The 17,737-nt window shown below is 48.1% G+C and overlaps 1 protein-coding gene across 1 annotated transcript; it reads right to left on the bottom strand.

The window, feature by feature from the left end:
• Positions 1-763: 763 nt before the first annotated feature.
• On the bottom strand, positions 764-5,962 carry LOC123400124 (protein DETOXIFICATION 40-like). The gene is made up of 7 exons (XM_045094534.1): positions 5,339-5,962; positions 2,767-3,398; positions 2,626-2,682; positions 2,305-2,543; positions 2,055-2,173; positions 1,885-1,971; positions 764-1,176 (listed from the first exon to the last, which is right to left on the bottom strand). The coding sequence occupies exons 1-7, from the start codon at positions 5,657-5,659 to the stop codon at positions 1,105-1,107; spliced, it is 1,527 nt and encodes a 508-aa protein (XP_044950469.1). The 5' UTR covers positions 5,660-5,962; the 3' UTR covers positions 764-1,104.
• Between the last annotated feature and the right edge of the window lie 11,775 nt (positions 5,963-17,737).

Genomic DNA, 17,737 nt, shown 5'->3' with positions numbered 1-17,737 from the left:
TACCCTAGCCGTCACGAGAATCAGATCACATCTGCCTCACGCGTTCGTTTCCTTTGCTGCTGCTGCCGCCGACGACTCCGTCCCGTTTACCGCGTACACGGTCGACGGGAGAGCAGGTCTCCGAAACCCCGCCTCTCCGGTTCCTGTACGGGAGAGGGGCGATTATGTTTTTGGGAGCGATCACGCGACTGCTCGCCTCCGTCTGTCTGCTTCGTCTACATCCGCGTCGTCCTCGTCATCACCATGTCTTCACCATCCGAGGCCGATCGTCTCGCCCTTGAAGCTGAGAAGAAGAGTCGCCCTTGAAGCTGAGAAGAAGAGGGCAGAGGATGTTGCTGCTGCTACGGCCGCGTCCAACGCCAACGCTGCTGCTACGGCCAACTGACCTATTGAAGGGTATGACTCGTGTATCCTCATGTTCGTATTTATCCTAGCAGTACTACTTGCATGCATAGATGTATCAACTATATGCGTAGTATGTACTAGGTTAGTTCAAGATCAGTACATCATCAGTCTAGTCAATGTCATGCTAGTTATTATCTCTTGAATTAATACACTTGGAAAATTGCCTATTTACTCAACAATTTCGTAGGCCATAAGTACTTAAGGGGAAAAGTGAAGCTTGTCAACATGAGATTCACTTTCCAAGATCTTGTCACACGAAGACAATGGTGAAAAGTCCCAAGACAATGATGAAAAGAGACTCTCAATTGGGTTCACAGTTTGGGAGAGAAGAATTTGAAGACCAAATGATGAGAGCATCTTTATGACATCAGGCTTTAGATTGACTTTTGCATGCCTGGCATAATATATGCACACGGCTAATGGACTTTTATTGGCCACTGTACCCCTAATCCAGTTCAACAATATTGATATCTCACACAAAAAAAGTGATCTCATTCACACTAATCTATCAACGCCATAGACTTACTAGTAACATGACAAGATTGCCGCTGCTGTCGTGGTTGCGAAGCCGGGATAGCAGATCGGAAGTACGGAATTTCAATGGTGGATTGCACGATGAACAATGCATTTTACACATTTTAGGGAGATCAACTTGCGAACGAACCCCATCTCTGCTGATCATATACACGATCAGTTGCTTCATTCCTGGCCTGCTAACAGAGGCGCCTTGTTGCCTTCCCACTTATGCAATCTTTTCCTCGCTTCTCCGACCTGCAATCAGACCAGAAATAAGAGGATAATTGGTTTGATGCCAACATTTGGTATTGCCAATACTTGGCAAGTCAACAATTGGCAATATCAAAAGTTGCCAAAAATTGACAACTTCTTGTGACGTTGGCAAGTAAACATGATAATCAAGCAAGCACTAGCCAATATTTGACATTTGCCAAATGTTGGCATGCCAATTTTTGGCATCAAATCAGTCATGAGTCTTTCGTGTGTCTCTTAGATAACCACCAGGTGAGAGGTGACCATCCACATGCTAATATTGTAATGCGTCTGTGAGTGGCGCATTGGTGTTTTTTGGGGGTCTTCAACTTTGCAATGTGTGACTTGTTAACTACTCCCTCTGTTCCTAAATATAAGACCTTTTAAATATTCCATTATGGACTACATACAGATGTGTTCAGACATATTTTAAAGGGTAAATTCGTTCATTTTGCTTCGTATGTAGTCCATAGTGAAACCTTTAATAGGTCTTGTATTTAGGAACGGAGGGACTAGTTTTGTACTCTAAAGTTGTACTAAGTGTGCGTCGATTAATTTGGGCCGGAGGGAGTACTAATGTTGGTTCAGAATGAGCATCCATCAAAATATCATGGTCTCCAAGTCATTCCGCATAGCTAGAGCTTAGAGAAACTCAATGCAGTCTTGCAGGCCCTAATGTCAATTACGGTTGAGGGAATCTCATAAGTGTACCTCTTTGTTCCAGTCGGTCCTCACAGTGACCCACACCAGGATCACAGTCTGCATAAAGGTACCTCCAATCATACCGCTCCAGATGCCCTGCATTTTTTGTCATCCACTCTTTTATATGTCAAAAACATGATATGTGTGAGGTTATCCAGAACCATGCACGGATGCCTTACCGCCGCACCGAGGTCGAAGTAGAAGCCGAGGAGGCAGCCAAGCGGGATGCCGACGACGTAGTAGCAGCCGACATTGACGTAGGCGACGAACGCTTGCCACCCACACCCCACGGCCACACCTGTTTATAACCTCCCCATCAGTGTGCTCCCACTATGAACGAATCGAATACTTTGGTTGCTTCTGTCTAAAGCTGAGAGCCCCAAAACTGGACAGGAAAAATTTGTGTTCTCTCTGTGTGTTCTGATATACCTGACAATACTGGCTGGATGCCGTTGAGGATGAGGGTGAGCGCTAGGAGCGGCGTCAGCTTGGACACTGCCGCCGCCACATCGTCGCCCCCCGTGTAAATGTAACTGATGTAGTCACGGAAGAACAGGATGACTATCGATATTATCCCTGCCAAGATGAATGACAGCACCGTCACTACCACCACAGAGAACGCCGCCGACTTGGGGTTGCCTGCGCCAAGCTCATTGCTCACCCTCACGCTGTATTGCAAAACATGCATGTAAGAATCCAGTTCATTTCACCTGAAGCAAGTGAAAACTTTACTGGTAGTAACAACTTTACCTGGCCGCTGCATTGAATCCAACAGAAATCATGAACACCCATCCTGAAATGGTCATGCTGCAAACACAACAGAATGATTAGTTGTGTCATCATCTCAGCAGAGTAGGCAATCAAGGACAGGTTGCGTTAAAAACCAGTTACCAGACGGAGAGCGATGCAAGAGCCATTTCGGGGTCTTTGAGGAGGCCAGCAATGAGCACGAGTATCTGGAAGTACCAAGTCTCTAGGCAGAGCATGATGGCAGAGGCAAGGGACAACTTGAAAAACTCAGGCAAGCCGGAGAATGCCTGGAGGGAGAACCCAGTCCACGTGAGGCGGCACCGGCTGCTGGTGACGATATAGATGAACTGCCCGATGACGATGACCCACCAGCTGATGCTGAGCATGAGCGAGGAGCCAAGAAGCCCTAGCCCAAACTTGTACACGACGAGGTAGCTGAGGACGAGGTGGATGGCGAGTGTGCCTGCGGAGATGTAGGCGCTGGGCGCCATGATGCTCTGCGCCTGCATGAACTTTTGAATGGGGAAGTTGGCAGCGTAGGCAAAGATCTGCGGGATGAGGCCGTAGACGAAGATGGCCGCGGCGCGGGCTATCTCGGGGGACTCGCCGAGGAGGATGAGGATGGGGCGGGAGAAGGCGTAGAGTACGGCGAGCGGGATGCCCGTGGCCATGAGCAGGACAGTGGAGCGTTGCATGTAGATGCCCAGCATGTCGAACTTGTTCGCGCCGTACGCCTGCCCGCATAGAGTCTCCACCGCACTCCCCATGCCAAGCTGCAAAGCATTGCAGAGTTGGTCAATTAGAATTCTAGTTTTGTACTCCCTCCGTTCCTAAATATAAGACCTTTTAGAAATTTCACTATAGACTAGATAGGGAGCAAAATGTGTGAAACTACACTAAAATATCACTAAAATATGTAGTTTATAGTAAAATCTTTAAAAGGTCTTATATTTAGGAACGGAGGGAGTAATTCCAAAATGATTCGGCTTTTTGTGAAATTGATGTGGAGTGTATTTGAAATTGTGAAACCTGAATGAAATAATTATGTAATGCATATGTCAATGAACCTCAAGTAGAACATATGATTGAAATAACTGACAGATGCATGGGCAATATATCTCCAATTATGCATTGGGAAAGAAATATGATAGAAATCCAGTGCAAATTGCATTAAATTTCAATTTGTATTTGAAATTGCTTTAGTTTTGTTACCTTCTGTAAATATATGTGAAACTTCTAAAAAAATGTTACATGGCTGTGTAATTGATTTGAAGTGTATCTTAACTTGGAATGCATTTGAATTTCAGTAAACAAATGTGAAATTTCAGCTTGTGGCACTTTTCTGAAATATAGCTTCTGTTTGCGGCTTTTTTCCATGATGTATATAGAAGTCCTGAATTTTAGTTTGTGCCGCTTCACTGAATATATGAGAGACTTGTGGAATTTATGAAGTCATCGTGTATTTGTTCCAAAGTGTATCGTAACTAGCTCTGAAATGCATTCGAATTCCAGTGAACATTTTGGGGCATTTCAGTTTGCAGAAATTTGTGTTCAAAAAAACGTTTGCGACAGTTTAGGAAAACTGCACCTGAAGCCCATTTTGCGGCAATACCGAAATAAAATGAAACCATGTCTAAAAGGAAACGTTTCAAAATGCATGGAGTTTCCGTTGAAATGCAATGAACTCATTTCTGAAGCAATGTTGAAGTAGAAAAAATAAAGCATGTTCGAAAGTAAGCGCGTTTGAATCGCATATGAAGCTATGTGAAATGGAATGCATTTCGAAACACGGTTTAAGAGTTTCGAAGATCATCGTATGAATGGTCCTCGCGACATTAACAGCAACGGGGGCTAAAGAAAATTGAAACGAACATTTGAATAAGAAAGTTTGGAACCAGAAACTTCAATTATTGTTTTCAATTACCCCGCAATTATTTTTATCGTTTTCAATTACACGGCCCACCAAAACACGGTAGCAGGTATGAACACAGTGGGCGGAAGCATTGAGGGGGCGCAGTCGCAGAGGCAGAGCCACGGCGTGCACCGGTACCGATAGCAATGTCTCCCACGTGTGTTGGGTTGCATCTACTCTAATTTCTAGAAGGCGGCTACGTGTCTCACTTCCCTCCCGCCATACCACGAGTCCATAACCAGTCGTCATGTAGTACTATCTATCTTCCTATCTATCACGAGTAGGTGAGGACTACACTACACACAGGCAGGGACGAGACGCAGGGCAGGATGCAAGGTCGAAGTAATTGGTTGTACCAACAACAAGACACGAGCTCCTGACGCGACGTTATTTTTTTTTGTGGAAGAGAAAAAGGTCACCCGTGATGCGACGTGACATGATGCCCCGGAGAAATCGGATCCATGCACTGCACCAACACTGCATCCAAATCAAAGCAAACGCTGCTGCACTCTCGAGTCGTCCTGCGACCGAGTCTAAAGTTCAGTGCTGCTGCTGCTGCTGCTGCTGCTGCTGCTCGTTAATTATAGGAGCAGTCAACTACACGAGGCCAAACGTTGGCAGCTCAGCTCAGCTGCTACGCCGATCGACGCGTAGCCTACGACGAGTTTGCTGGAATCCGGGTGCTATTTGATTAATGATTAATCTGACTATCTGAGCCCGATGGAGAATCCCCTGGATCCGATGAGGAGTACTCCTACTGCTGCTGATGGTCAAATCCATGGAGGGAGGCGGCGTACGTACCATGAGGCCGTATGCGAAGACCTGGATGCCGGTGTTGCCGAGGGAGGCGGCGGCGAGCTCGAGGGTGCCGAGGTGGCCGGCGAAGATCTGCGTGGACATGGACATGAGGTAGTTGATCATGTACACCAGCACGGCCGGCGCCGCCAGCCGCACCAGCATCCGCATCTCCACCGCCGTCGCCGCCAGCATCCGCCGCGCCCACGGCACCGACTCGTCGCTCAGGATGCTCTCCAGCCGCTTGCTGGACCCGTGCCCATCGTCGCCGCCGCCTTCGCTGCCGGCCGGCGGCGGCAGCAGCGGGGTCTGCAGCTTGCTGTCCATGGGCGTGCGTGGCCTGATGCCTGCCTCTGTTTCTTGTGGCGGAGGGCGGAGGGCGGAGATGCGGAGGAGGAGGTCGGCTGGGCGTTATAAAAAGGGATTCTGCGGCGGCGGCGGGAGCGGGGGCAGGGGAAAAATAATAGGAGAGGAATTGGGTTGTGGCTTTGGCTTTGGCTCGGCTCCGGAAATGTGGAGTTTTGTTTCGTTTTTTGCTCCGGCTGCTATTGGTTTGGTTTCGCGGCTGGAGCCTGGGGTGCGTGCGAGAGCATACAGTTGGGAAAATTGATGGTCTCTGCTGGCATGCGACTGATCCGTACTACTCCTACACTACTCGATTATTTAAAACCGTCTTCTTCGCAAACATCATTGCTCGATAGATGTTCGATCAAATGTCATGAAACTGATTTTTGAATGTCACGTCGTTTTTTTTAGAGTAAGAAGGGTGGTGAGTTGCTCGATTATAAAGGACGAATTGTTGCGCGATGCATAGTTGGTCGTACCCGCGGATTTCATAAGCAAGAGCAGCGGAGGGACATTTTAAGTTGAAATGCATTAATTGTTCCACGCATATTGCGCCATACGACATGCACATCATGCATGATCATAATATGAGGCCGTTATCGTATCGAGGATACGTCATTCGGACCCTGTCGTCAAGTTTCAAGGTATAGTGGGTATGCTATAGGCAAGGTGGCCATTGTGCGCGTTATAGGAAGAGGTCGCAAGTTTTGCTTCTTCTTACTCAAATTGTTGACTCATTCGTTGATTCATTCAATATTGTTATTCACATTGTGTAGCTTGCACATACAGTCGTAATGTATCACATGATGAGGAATGGCCATTTACGCATGCGCTATCCGCACTCTCCTCGCCTTCGGTCTCTCGTGGTGTGCGGCCTCCGACGGCACATGAGTAGAGATGAGTACCCAACAGTAGCCAGGGACGACATCCCGAGCTGATAGGAAAGGCAAAGAGGGGAGGCTTGCCTGGAGGGGCGCGATGCGCGTGGATCTGCATGGGCCAGCTTCTTCACCCGCATTGTGTCGTCCTGCTACCAATTAATATTATGATTGATTAGGTATCCTGGATGCTGATATTTTTTTGACAAACTTGATCAAATTTGCGGAGTCTAACTTGAGGCATTCTTTTTTTTGGAAAAGGAGGTTAAGACCCCGGACTCTGCATCAATCGTTGCATACGACCACGTTTATTAGTTATTCAACAAAGTTCTGAACAAAAACATACATTAATCCATCCGAAGCCACCAATCACACATATAAACTCAATAAGGTGGAGTGCTTTCATTCTTCATATCTAAAACCGATATCGTTGTTGATCCATCCGCATATAGTATCGAAACCTATAGTCAGTGCAGCAAACCTAAAGCGTACATCACATGCACATGTTTTAGAAATCATCATCATCATCGACCACAGACCCATCTTCAGGAAGAGATCCCGTAACAGCCCGAGACCGACGCTCGAGAAGATTCCCTTTTTATTTCGTTGCCGCTGTGTGATTAGATTGTTTGACGCATTCATCATCGCATCATTCACATCATCTGCATTGCATCGGCACTCTGTTGCCGCAGTTTTCAAAACTTGCATCCGTTAGTAATTGTCGGTTCTCTCTGTTTTTATCGTTGACCGTTTCGAGACCAACCACACACGCACGCGCCCGTGACATCTATAAAATATTGTTTTTAAAGGTGTCCAATTTATTTATTTCGGATTAGGTTGAAACTTGGTGTGCGGTCTTATTTTAGTGTAGGTAGGTCGCCTGCCAAATTTCGTCCCAATCGGAGTCCGTTTGATACCCGAACGGTCAACCGTAGCGGCACCGTCATGTGTTTATCGACGGGCGGTTTTCGGTGTTTAAAAAAATCTCGTGCCGGGCCGCTAACATTCTCTCTCTTCCCACCTATCCCATTCTACACAGCCACCGCAACCCCACCGAGCCAACCCCCTCCGATCGGAGCCGTCGGATCATGATCCAACGGCCCGAAAACAGAGCAAAATAGCTAACCCTAGCCCATTTTTCTTTAAATAGATAACAATCCCCTCTCCTCGTTTCCCGTGCCCCCAAACCCTAGCGCAGCAGCCTCCTCTCTCCCACCTCCAGCCGCCGCAGGCCCGCCAGGCCCAAGGGGAGTCCGCCCTAGCCAATCGGGGCCCGCCCGAGCCCCGTGCGCCTCGAGCTCCTGCAGAGCCTCCCGAGCTTTCGTCCCTGCCACCGAACGCTCGGCCTCCTCCGCGTTGGCACGCGAGCCGTCGAAGCGGGTCACTGCTACTGGCGTCCTTAGCGCAGGCGAGCCCCCCGAGTGCGACCTCTCCTCCTCCTTTCCTTCTTCTCCCCTTGCCCTTCTAATCTCTCCGTCCTGCAGGTCTTCCCCATGGCCGTAGCGAAGCTTGTTGCAGCTCGCCACCCGCGTCTCCGGCCAGATCTGCGGTGGAGCTTCTCGGATCCGTCCATTCCCGGCCTCCGTGCTCCCTGCCAGCGCCTCCTCGCCGGAGTTCTTGCCGCCGGCGGTGGCCACAAGCAGGTTCCTCGCACCTGGGCAGAGGAGGGCGACGTTAGCGCCTGGCCACGCCGCGGCCCAGCCAGTGCCTCGGCCTAGGGGCCAGGCCAGGCCGGCCTCGCTCCACCAGGCCACCAACCGCAGCTTCGGCCCAGTCTAGTCGGCCTCCTCATTTTTTTCCTTGTCTTAAACGCTCCAATTTTTGAAGTAATTCACGTTCATAATATGGTGGAACCCAACGAGTACGCATAGCAGTTTTCAAAGCAGCCCAAGTAGTTGGAATATTAGCATGATGTATGCGACAATGTTCAGATCATCAAACACAAGTAAAACTAGTGAATGAACAAACAGCAGCAGCAACACGTCTATCTTCAGGAAAGTGTAAGCATGTAAAACGTTGCTTTGTTTCTAACTCCCAAGTAAGATATATATCAGGAACATATCGACCATCAAATGTAGGAATATTCAATTTAAGTTTAGGGAGATGGTCATGATCCCGTACGTGAGGGGGTGGTGCAGCCCTGCCATTTGCGATTGTATCCATGTGGATGACATGCGGCTTGTGGTGGTGGTTGTTGTCCCTCGTGCTGATTTGGAGCAACTTCTCCCTCATCATTGTAATCACCATCATAATCCACATTCTGCTCAGCCACAGAAACCTTAGTAGCAGCGGCTGGAGCAACAGTAGGAGCAACAACACAAGAATTCTGAACTTGGCTGGAAGGAACACGTCGCGCTCATCCCACCTTGTCCGGGCCTTGTTACTGTCGTTGTTGTTGTTGTTGGAGAGGGACGGAAGCTGCAGCTGGTGGTGGTAGACGGGCAAGCACCTCATTGAACTTGGTGTCCATCTTGGCGTCGAATGTATTCTCCAAACCGTCTAGCTTCTCCATGGCCTCTCCAAGGCTGGTTACAAAGTCTTGTACCTGGTCAGCCATCATTTGCTGAAATTTATCATGAAGCTCCTGGTTGGTGAGACTGTCCCAGTCGATCTCGTCGGTGTGTGATCCTGGCATGGTTAGCAATAATAGGAACATAGAAGAATATGAACCTACAGACTACTACGAAGCGGTGGTGGTGATAGTGGTGGTGGTGGTGTGTCACAAATCCGTCAAGCAAATTTCAAATTCTTACTAGTTCTTACCCAGCAGCAGGTGGTGATCGGCAATCGGTGTAGTCAAAACTCTCAAAGCTTGGATAAAGCAATTATCACGTGGTGTCAAACACATGATGTAGATGTATGTAGAGCTGGGAAGGCTTATAATATGGTAGCAAAAAGGGTCAGAAATAATCTATTCAAAAATGCAAAGTTGAAAGGACGCTCAATGACGGTACTGTGCTGGTCCTAGCTAGGCTAAACCGTACTAGACACGCGAGCCTAGAACACCAACAAAATCACGACACTACACGTAATCAAGGGAAGAGTCACTCTGATTTTCTTTCTTTTTTCCCCTTTTTTGCCCTCTCTTTTTTTCTTCGGAAAATCACTATAACGGTGAGTGTCTCAAAAATCTTTCGAAGGACTAAGAACATGATAGGCACGATTTTTTTTGACTTTTTCGGAGCAATTCGAGCCTGCGACGACCAAAAATTGTGACAAAAATCACTATGGTGGCGAGTGTCTCAAAACTCTCTAAAAAGCCTAACAACGCGATAGGGGGAAAATTCACCCTCCGAAATTTTGGCATAATTTTTTCCCAAAACCTACTCACGTAAGGAAACACGAAATCGAAAACAAGAGGATCTCGAAATTAACCTAATACGTAAAGGACTTGGACTAGGATTGGTGGTGGATATGTGGTGGTGATATATGACAACAAAGATGATGGTGACGTGGTGGTGGTATATGGCAGCACCGATGATGGTAGCGTGGTGGTGGTATATGGCAGCAATGAAAGATGGCGGCGTGGCGGTGTGAAAACTTGTGAATAATACTAGAAACTCTAAAGGACTAGGCATTAAGACCAGCAACTCGACACGACGATGTAACCGCAAATTCAACAAAGCAAAATACTGAAAAGACTATGCAAAGGCTCAGATTGGTTCGGATATGATGATCTAACCCTTTTTTTGGCTTTTCCGTGGACTACAGGTATGAAGAACATATGCGATTTAACTATGAAAAACTGGTAAAATCTCAACGAGCAACCTGGAAATCTGATACCACTTGATAGAGGCAAAGTTGTCCCTGTCTTTCGATGAGATGGTGGTTATCGTTTTTGGTGGAGTAGACTTTGACGATCCGACTACCAACGTGTGAGGACGCCGCACCTTAGCAATCGCTAAACCAACTCCGAGAGCTTATTGACCACGCCGGAGCACGATCAACCTGACCACAAGGGTCTATTTCCTGCACGCAAACGAAGAACGAGTAAGAAACTAAGATTGCAACCTGGATATTGCGAATATAAGAGGAAAGCTTTATTGATGAAGGTGGAGTTCTGTGACGCCTTTGTGTGGTCGTGGAACACAAACGAAGAAAGCAAAGTTGAAGATATGGTGAACTTGTAATCTAAACAAAATCCAAGTCTAAACGGTGTCCTAAGGGCTGTATGTATGAGGGAACAGAGAGGGATTTTTGTGACCCTTGGAGGAGGGGTCCGAAAACGACCCCAAACTCGGTTTCCCCACACATACAAACTCTAGAAACAACCTATAATATGGTATTTCGAAATTACATGGACGTGGCCCAAAAATAAGGTGGTGCAACACCTATAATAGCCTATGGACGAAATTTATAAAGTGGCGTCTTGAATATTTCGTCCAGTCTTCATGCTCTCCTTACGGTGGTTTCAAAGTGCGAAAATCACCAGTGAAAGCTCCATTGTTCTTTCCCGCGCGTGCATCTTCTTCTCCGTGCTTGATTCCGTTCAAACGGATATCCTTCTTGTCCATGTTAGGTCCTTCATTCATAAATACAACAAAAATACTAACTTAGGCAACATCATATGTTCATGAACATTAGAAGGATTTCCAAAAAACGAAAGTACCTGCTAATTTAATTGGCATGCGCGAGCTCTAGTAACTGGTCGAGTATGTATAGCAGCTGGGGTTGTGGATGCAACAATGATATTGATGTCCTCGATACTTTATCAACCATTTGTCTGAAGGAAAGGCCGTGAGAAAGTATGTGGCTATAGCCGTGACCACCTAGTTGGCATACACAAGTTTGCCCATCCTATTAAGCAATCTTCCTTTTCTGGTAGCCAGCTCCGCATGCCTAGCGGAAGGCTAAGTTACTCACAAGGTAAAGCCCCAAGCTGCCCTTCAAAAACCGTCATCAAAGGCTCCAAGTCGATGTCCACACATGACAGAGGATAGGCAACCGTTTTCTGAATATTTCTTCTTAGAGCAACTTCAACGGGCCGATCCAAACGGACGATTTTGTTCGTTTTTTGTCCGTTTGGGTCGGTCGTCCGCCCTGCGTCCGCTCTGTTTTAGATATGAGTCGGCAGCGCGTCCAACGCGTCGACCCATATGTGCCGGCGTGGCCGCCCTATTTTGCATGATTTTCATAGTTTGAATCAAATAACATAATTTGGACCGAAAATAGCATAGTTATTACAAGCCAAATAAAAATAAAAATGTCTCACATAGTTTTGCAAACGAATAAAAGAAGATAAATTTATTGGTTGCCAACATGAGTCCACATATGCTCAACCAAATTATTTTGCAGTTGCACGTGAGTTTTCCAATCACGCATGTCTTGATGAAATTGGGTGAACTGTTCAAGCGTTGCCGCTCCTCCATGCTCAGGCACAACATTCTCACACTGAAACTGAAACCCTTGATCGTACAGACGTTCCGGGCGCTCGTCTTCTAAAATCATATTATGCATGATCACACAAGCAGTCATCACCTCCCACAGTTTCTGCGTGCTCCAGGTATTAGCAGGATACCGAACGATGCCCCATCGAGATTGCAAAACACCAAAGTCACGCTCGACATCCTTCCTAGCACCCTCTTGCTTTTGGGTAAATCTTTTCCTCTTCTCTCCGACAGGGTTGGGTATTGTCTTGACAATAGTGGTTCACTGAGGATAGATACCGTCATTCATGTAGTATCCTTTGTCCTAGTTGTGGCCGTTGACAATAAAGTTGACCGGCGGGTTGTTGCCTTCGGCAAGCCTAGCAAACACTGCCGAGCGCTGAAGCACATTGATATCATTGTGTGATCTGATCATGCCAAAGAAAAAGTGCCAGATCCAGAGATCTTCAGACGCAACGACCTCTAGTATGACAGTGGAAGCCTTGACATCGCCCTTATATTGCCCTTGTCAAGCAGAAGGGCAGTTCTTCTACTCCCAGTGCATGCAGTCTATGCTACCAAGCATCCCTGGGAAGCCCGTGCTCGCATTCATCGCCAACAAACGGGTTGTATCTTCAGCAGTCGGCTCTCTCAAGTACTCAGGGCCAAACACAGCAATAACAGTCTTGCAGAACTTATACAGGGAATCTAGGCAAGTAGACTCGCTCATACGGACGTACTCGTCAATAAGATCACCTGGCACTCCGTATGCAAGCATTCTGATGGCGGCAGAGCATTTCTAATAAGAGGAAAAACCTATCTTGCCAACGGCATCCTCTTTGCACTCGCAATAGTCATCATAGCCGACCACCCCTTCTCTAATACGGTTGAAAAGATGCCTACTCATGCGGAAACGGCGGCGGAATTTTTGATGCTTGAACAACGGGTTTGTTATATCAAAGTAGTCCTCCCAAAGAAGGAAATGACCGTTCTCTCGGTTACGATTCAACGCCGAAAGTGGCCCGGAATGGAGCTACGGAAGAACGGCCGCTGGCTATTGAGCTGGTGATGGACCAACACGGCAACCAATACCTCCTCATCATCATCGGACGACGAATCATCGGAGTCGCAAAGGAAATTGTGAAAAAAGAACTCGTCGGCACAGTCCATTTTGTACCTTGGCAAATTGTCGAACAGCTTGCGGGCGTCGACGAAGAAGACGGCCGACGAAGGGAGTCGTGGCGCGCACGGACCAACTAGCTGCCCTGCCGGTATCCGGTGTCCGACGAGCGTGCCGGTGAGGATCTGACCGGGCGACGAAGCGGCTCCCCGGCGGGCTGTGTAGTGGGGGAGCGGGAGTGGGAACCAGTTGGCTCCCCGACGGCAAGACGGCGGCGGCGGCGGGCGACGTGGGAGTGGGCGGCGTTGCTGGGCGGATGTGGAGGCGCCGACAGCTGGCAGAGTCGCCGGAAAAATGGGCGGCGGCGTCGGCGACGAAGGAGGCGGGCGAGGGTTGGATGTGGGAGGCCAATGTGCCTCCGACCAGTGGGTCCGGAGGAAGAGAAGGCAAGCGTGCGCGCGTCCGTCGCGTGTCCGCGCAGATGCAAATCCGGCTTAAAAATGGACCAGGAATGGATCGCCGTGGACGAAAACTGGACGCGCATCCGTTTGGGTCGGCACGTTGGGCCGCTTTTTGTGTCCGCGTCGACCTAAACGGACGACAGTGGAAGAAATGGATCGCCCCATTAAAATTGCTCTTAGTCCCGACGCGTTAGCAAAAAATCTCAGGATTGCCTGCACCGCAACGAAGTCTTGAGCCACTGGACTGACAAAAAGGACCGCGTCATCAGCGTATAAGCTAGATCGAAAGCGAGCCAGCAGGACGCTCAACGGGGAGAGGAGGCCAAGGAAAACATCATCTCGAGCGGCTCCACGGCAAGGATAAAAGAGCAATGACGATATCGGGTCTCCGTGCCCCAGTCCATCCTTATGCATTTTTGTAGGGCAACGGTCCGCATCTTTAAAAGAGGACACATGCCGCTGTCTGGTCACTATTCTTAGTAAATGAGATACCTGTATGCATTTTCATTTAATAAAGCTTTTTTACACTGATTTTGCAGCTAGCTTCTAGATCAAATGGCTGTCCACAGCTCAAGAGATGGCGTGGAACACGAGGACTCGACCGCGACCTCAGTACTAGTGCTCAAAATTTGCTTCTCTTGTTTTCCCCTTATCATCCGCGTCAAAAGTTGTCTATGAAAACAACAGTGGAATAAAAGGATGCTTGATACGTTTTAGTTTTATGGTTAAAAATAATAGAACTAAAACTTGCTAGCCTCACTTAATGCTTTATTCAAATAATAAATAGATTAAAATTAAGTTAATGAACATTTATTATCTTTCAAATCCTTTAATTTAGAACTCGCATGTGTTAAAGAAGAAAAGTTAAATGAGGAAAAAGACGACTAATCCACATTTTAGTAGGGGTATTCTTAACTAAATTTTTTGATCTGAAGACTAGTTTTAGCCCCTCTTTATTCAGAAATGCTTCAAACTTTAACCTTTAAAAAAAACTATTTTTACTCAGACTAAAATATGTCTTTTGAATTCAAGCACCCTCTAAAAATCAGTAGTATCACCGAAGAAAAGGTGATCAGATACTCCTACTCCAGCAAAGCTTGAGCCGCAGCCACACTTACGATCGCATCGCATCGATTTCTCCGGCTGATTCCAGGATGGGAACGGTGCGGTCAGAGCTGACGCAATCGCGTTGACAGCTACGTACTAGTGTTTGGAGGCGTCTGCCATTCATAGCCTCACAGGTACGTTTCAGCTTTCCCAGCTAAATGCCATTGTTCGTTGGCGTCATTTCTTACGTGGCGGCCTGCTTATTATACTTGTGTCGTGGCAGCTATGTGTGCATACATGTGTGGCAGGCATCACAGTTCACAGGGGAAGGGAGAAGGTGCTCGGAACAAGGGTAGTAGTAGGAGGAGTACTATCTTAGTTTCTTCTTCGTCCAATTTCTTGTTAGAGAAGGAGGATATGCCATCATTTTATTGATTATTTTTCAAGGACGTTATAAAGTAGTACAACAAAATGTCTGAATCCGTCATCTTGTCAATATCTGTCGTTACATCTATCCATATGATGAATTGATGCAAGCTAGACTAAATACTCAGACCTCTCATCAAAGCCTAACATCTAAAGCCAGATGCCCCGACTGAATCACATACCGGGTCAGGGACACAAACCGGTCCAATGCACGCACATGTGTCGCTGCCGTCATCTTCCACTGGTTCATCTTCAGAGCAGATTGAGGTGCTAGCCTTGGCGGGTGCCTCCGTCATCGACACCACCATGACGCCAAACGACGACCTCCACCTACGTGAGTCCATCTCCAAGCAACGGATGCAGATCCATGCTAGGATAGGACCGCACCACCACCGTCGGCCGCCATCCACAAGCGCCACCAGCCCCAAGGTTTCCAAAGCGACGCCTTCAAGAAGGGAACGACGCCGTGAGCGCCGCCGCCGCCCAACAAAGTTAAGGCTTTCGCCGGGTTGACCTAAGGGAAGGGGAAGTGAGGGGATGATTCCATGCCGACGTCTCCAAGGAGGAGAACGGCGCCCTCAGGCGTCGTCGTCGACGCGACAGGCCATGACCGGCCAAGGATTTCATTCGAACTAGATCCTCGTCACCAGCAGCGTTTTTTGAAAAAAAATCGACAACCCAAAAAAAGGCGACCCGATCAAGCTGACCCGCACGTCGAACAGGGGAGGAGGGGAGACGCCAGATCGCGCGCACCTCAATCTTTCAATGATGTGCAGATCGATGAACGACGCGGTTCTGCTGCAGCAGAGCAGAGTGTCATAATTTGGTTTTATCAAGTTTGGTTGCTTACACAGAGTGTCATAATTTGTTGGTTGTTGAGTTATTTCAGTAGACCGATGATGATAATATATATATATATATGTCCACGACGCCTCGCACTGGTACATTCAAGCCGTCGTACATTTCAGCTAGCTGCCGTTGTCGAGTGGCGTCATTTCTTACGCACGTACGTGCCGGCTTTGTGTGGCAGCACATGCACGGGGAAGGGAGAAGGTGCACTGAGGAACTGTGAAAAAATGACGAGAACACTCCTCATCTCGCCGCTGCCACACGGCCTCTCGGGAAGTCCAGGCAAGTCCGGGACAGCGTCGGTGGAGCGATCCCCTTACACCAACTCTAACACACCCCGTAAACACTTGCGAACTACTCTCCTTGTTTCTAAATATAAGTCTTTAAAGAGATTTTATTAATGAATTACATATATATGTATATAGACATATTTTAAAATGTAGATTCACTCATTTTGCTTCGTATGTAGACTCTTAATAAAATATCTTAAAAAACTTATATTTAGGAATGGAGGGAGTATAAAATTTCATCAAATATACGGGTTTGACTTAATTTTTTGTCTGCTCAGACCCTGTATACTCCAACCAGCCCGTAAACAATTTACAGTGGCCCACAGATAGACCCCACCCCCTTTCAAGTACGGTATCTATTTGGATCCGCGAGGTCAAAACGGGTTGAAACCCTATCCTTCCATCGTCGTGATTCCTCATTCCCCACCTTTATTTCTCTTCGTAAGCCATCAAAATCCGCCGCTCGCCCACCGTTCCGCGGGATGTGGAGCTCCGGGCGGCGTGGCGACGACAGCCCTGAGCTAAGGCGCTGCGTCAAATCCGACGCGACGCGGAAGCGCTCCGTCCTGTGATACACGAACCGCGGGCTGGACCCATCGTCGTCGCTCCTCCATCGCGAGACGGAGAATACGACCGCGCGTGCGGATTTACTCCGGCACAGGCACCTTCTCCGAAGCGTCGAGCTCCTACTCATAGCTCCCCCAATAAAAAGGGAGTCGGAGGAGCTCCCTCGTTCCGTGCGGTCATGAGGGGGCCGGAGGCCGACGAGGAGCCAGAGCGGAGGAATTCCTCGCTCCGGCAGAGGCGAACGCCATCGAGGCCGCCATTCTTGTGCACAGTGTGTGGGAGGAGGAAGAGGACATGCAGCGTCGCCGACGGGAGGAGGAGATCAACGCCGTGCTCTACGAGCAGGGCCTCGTGAAGGTCCTTGTGTTCGACAAGAAGGAGGAGGAGTGGCGCCGCGAGCTCATAGAGCAGGAGAAGATCTACGTCAACCTCACCTCCGATGAGGATTGAGTGCCGTTGTTAGGCTCCGGTGAGCTGGATTAGGTCAGCTAGTGCCAGCTTGGCATCGGCGAGCTTGATTTTGATTAGTTTTAGGGTATGGTAGGCATCTGACAAGCTTTTTATGTAAATAATCTATGTCATGTATGAACGATCATCCCCGCTTTCGCGTAATGCTACCGTTGATTTCACGCGCTAAACTAGTTTTTCAAATTCTACCTTTCAATTAAGGATGCTGTTCTGCCGTGGAGTTTTTAAGCCCGTATACTCCCTGCTGAGCGAACTATAAATCGTATTTTCTGATCCACATTTTACGGGGTCTGCTAGAGTTGCTCTTAGTCTGCATCGCTCCCTCAATCTAGATCCCATTGGTGAAACAAACCCACGGGATGGCTGATCCTATCAGCGGTTGAGGGAGTCCGGGATTAGGGGATCCACGGGCCGCCTACCTATATTTATGGGTCGGACTCTCTAGCCTATTCGACAATCGGTAAAAGTGTTGAATTCGAGATGGACTATTTCGAAGAGTTGGCGTGTAATCCAAGGAGATGTAGTAATTGTCATATTCCTTCTATGTTGTAACCGACCTTGTGTAAACCCTAACACCCATGCCATCTA

The sequence above is a fragment of the Hordeum vulgare genome, chromosome 5H, assembly GCF_904849725.1.
Source record: "Hordeum vulgare subsp. vulgare chromosome 5H, MorexV3_pseudomolecules_assembly, whole genome shotgun sequence".
Taxonomy (NCBI): domain Eukaryota; kingdom Viridiplantae; phylum Streptophyta; class Magnoliopsida; order Poales; family Poaceae; genus Hordeum; species Hordeum vulgare.
This window is presented reverse-complemented; position numbering and strand designations above follow the sequence as displayed.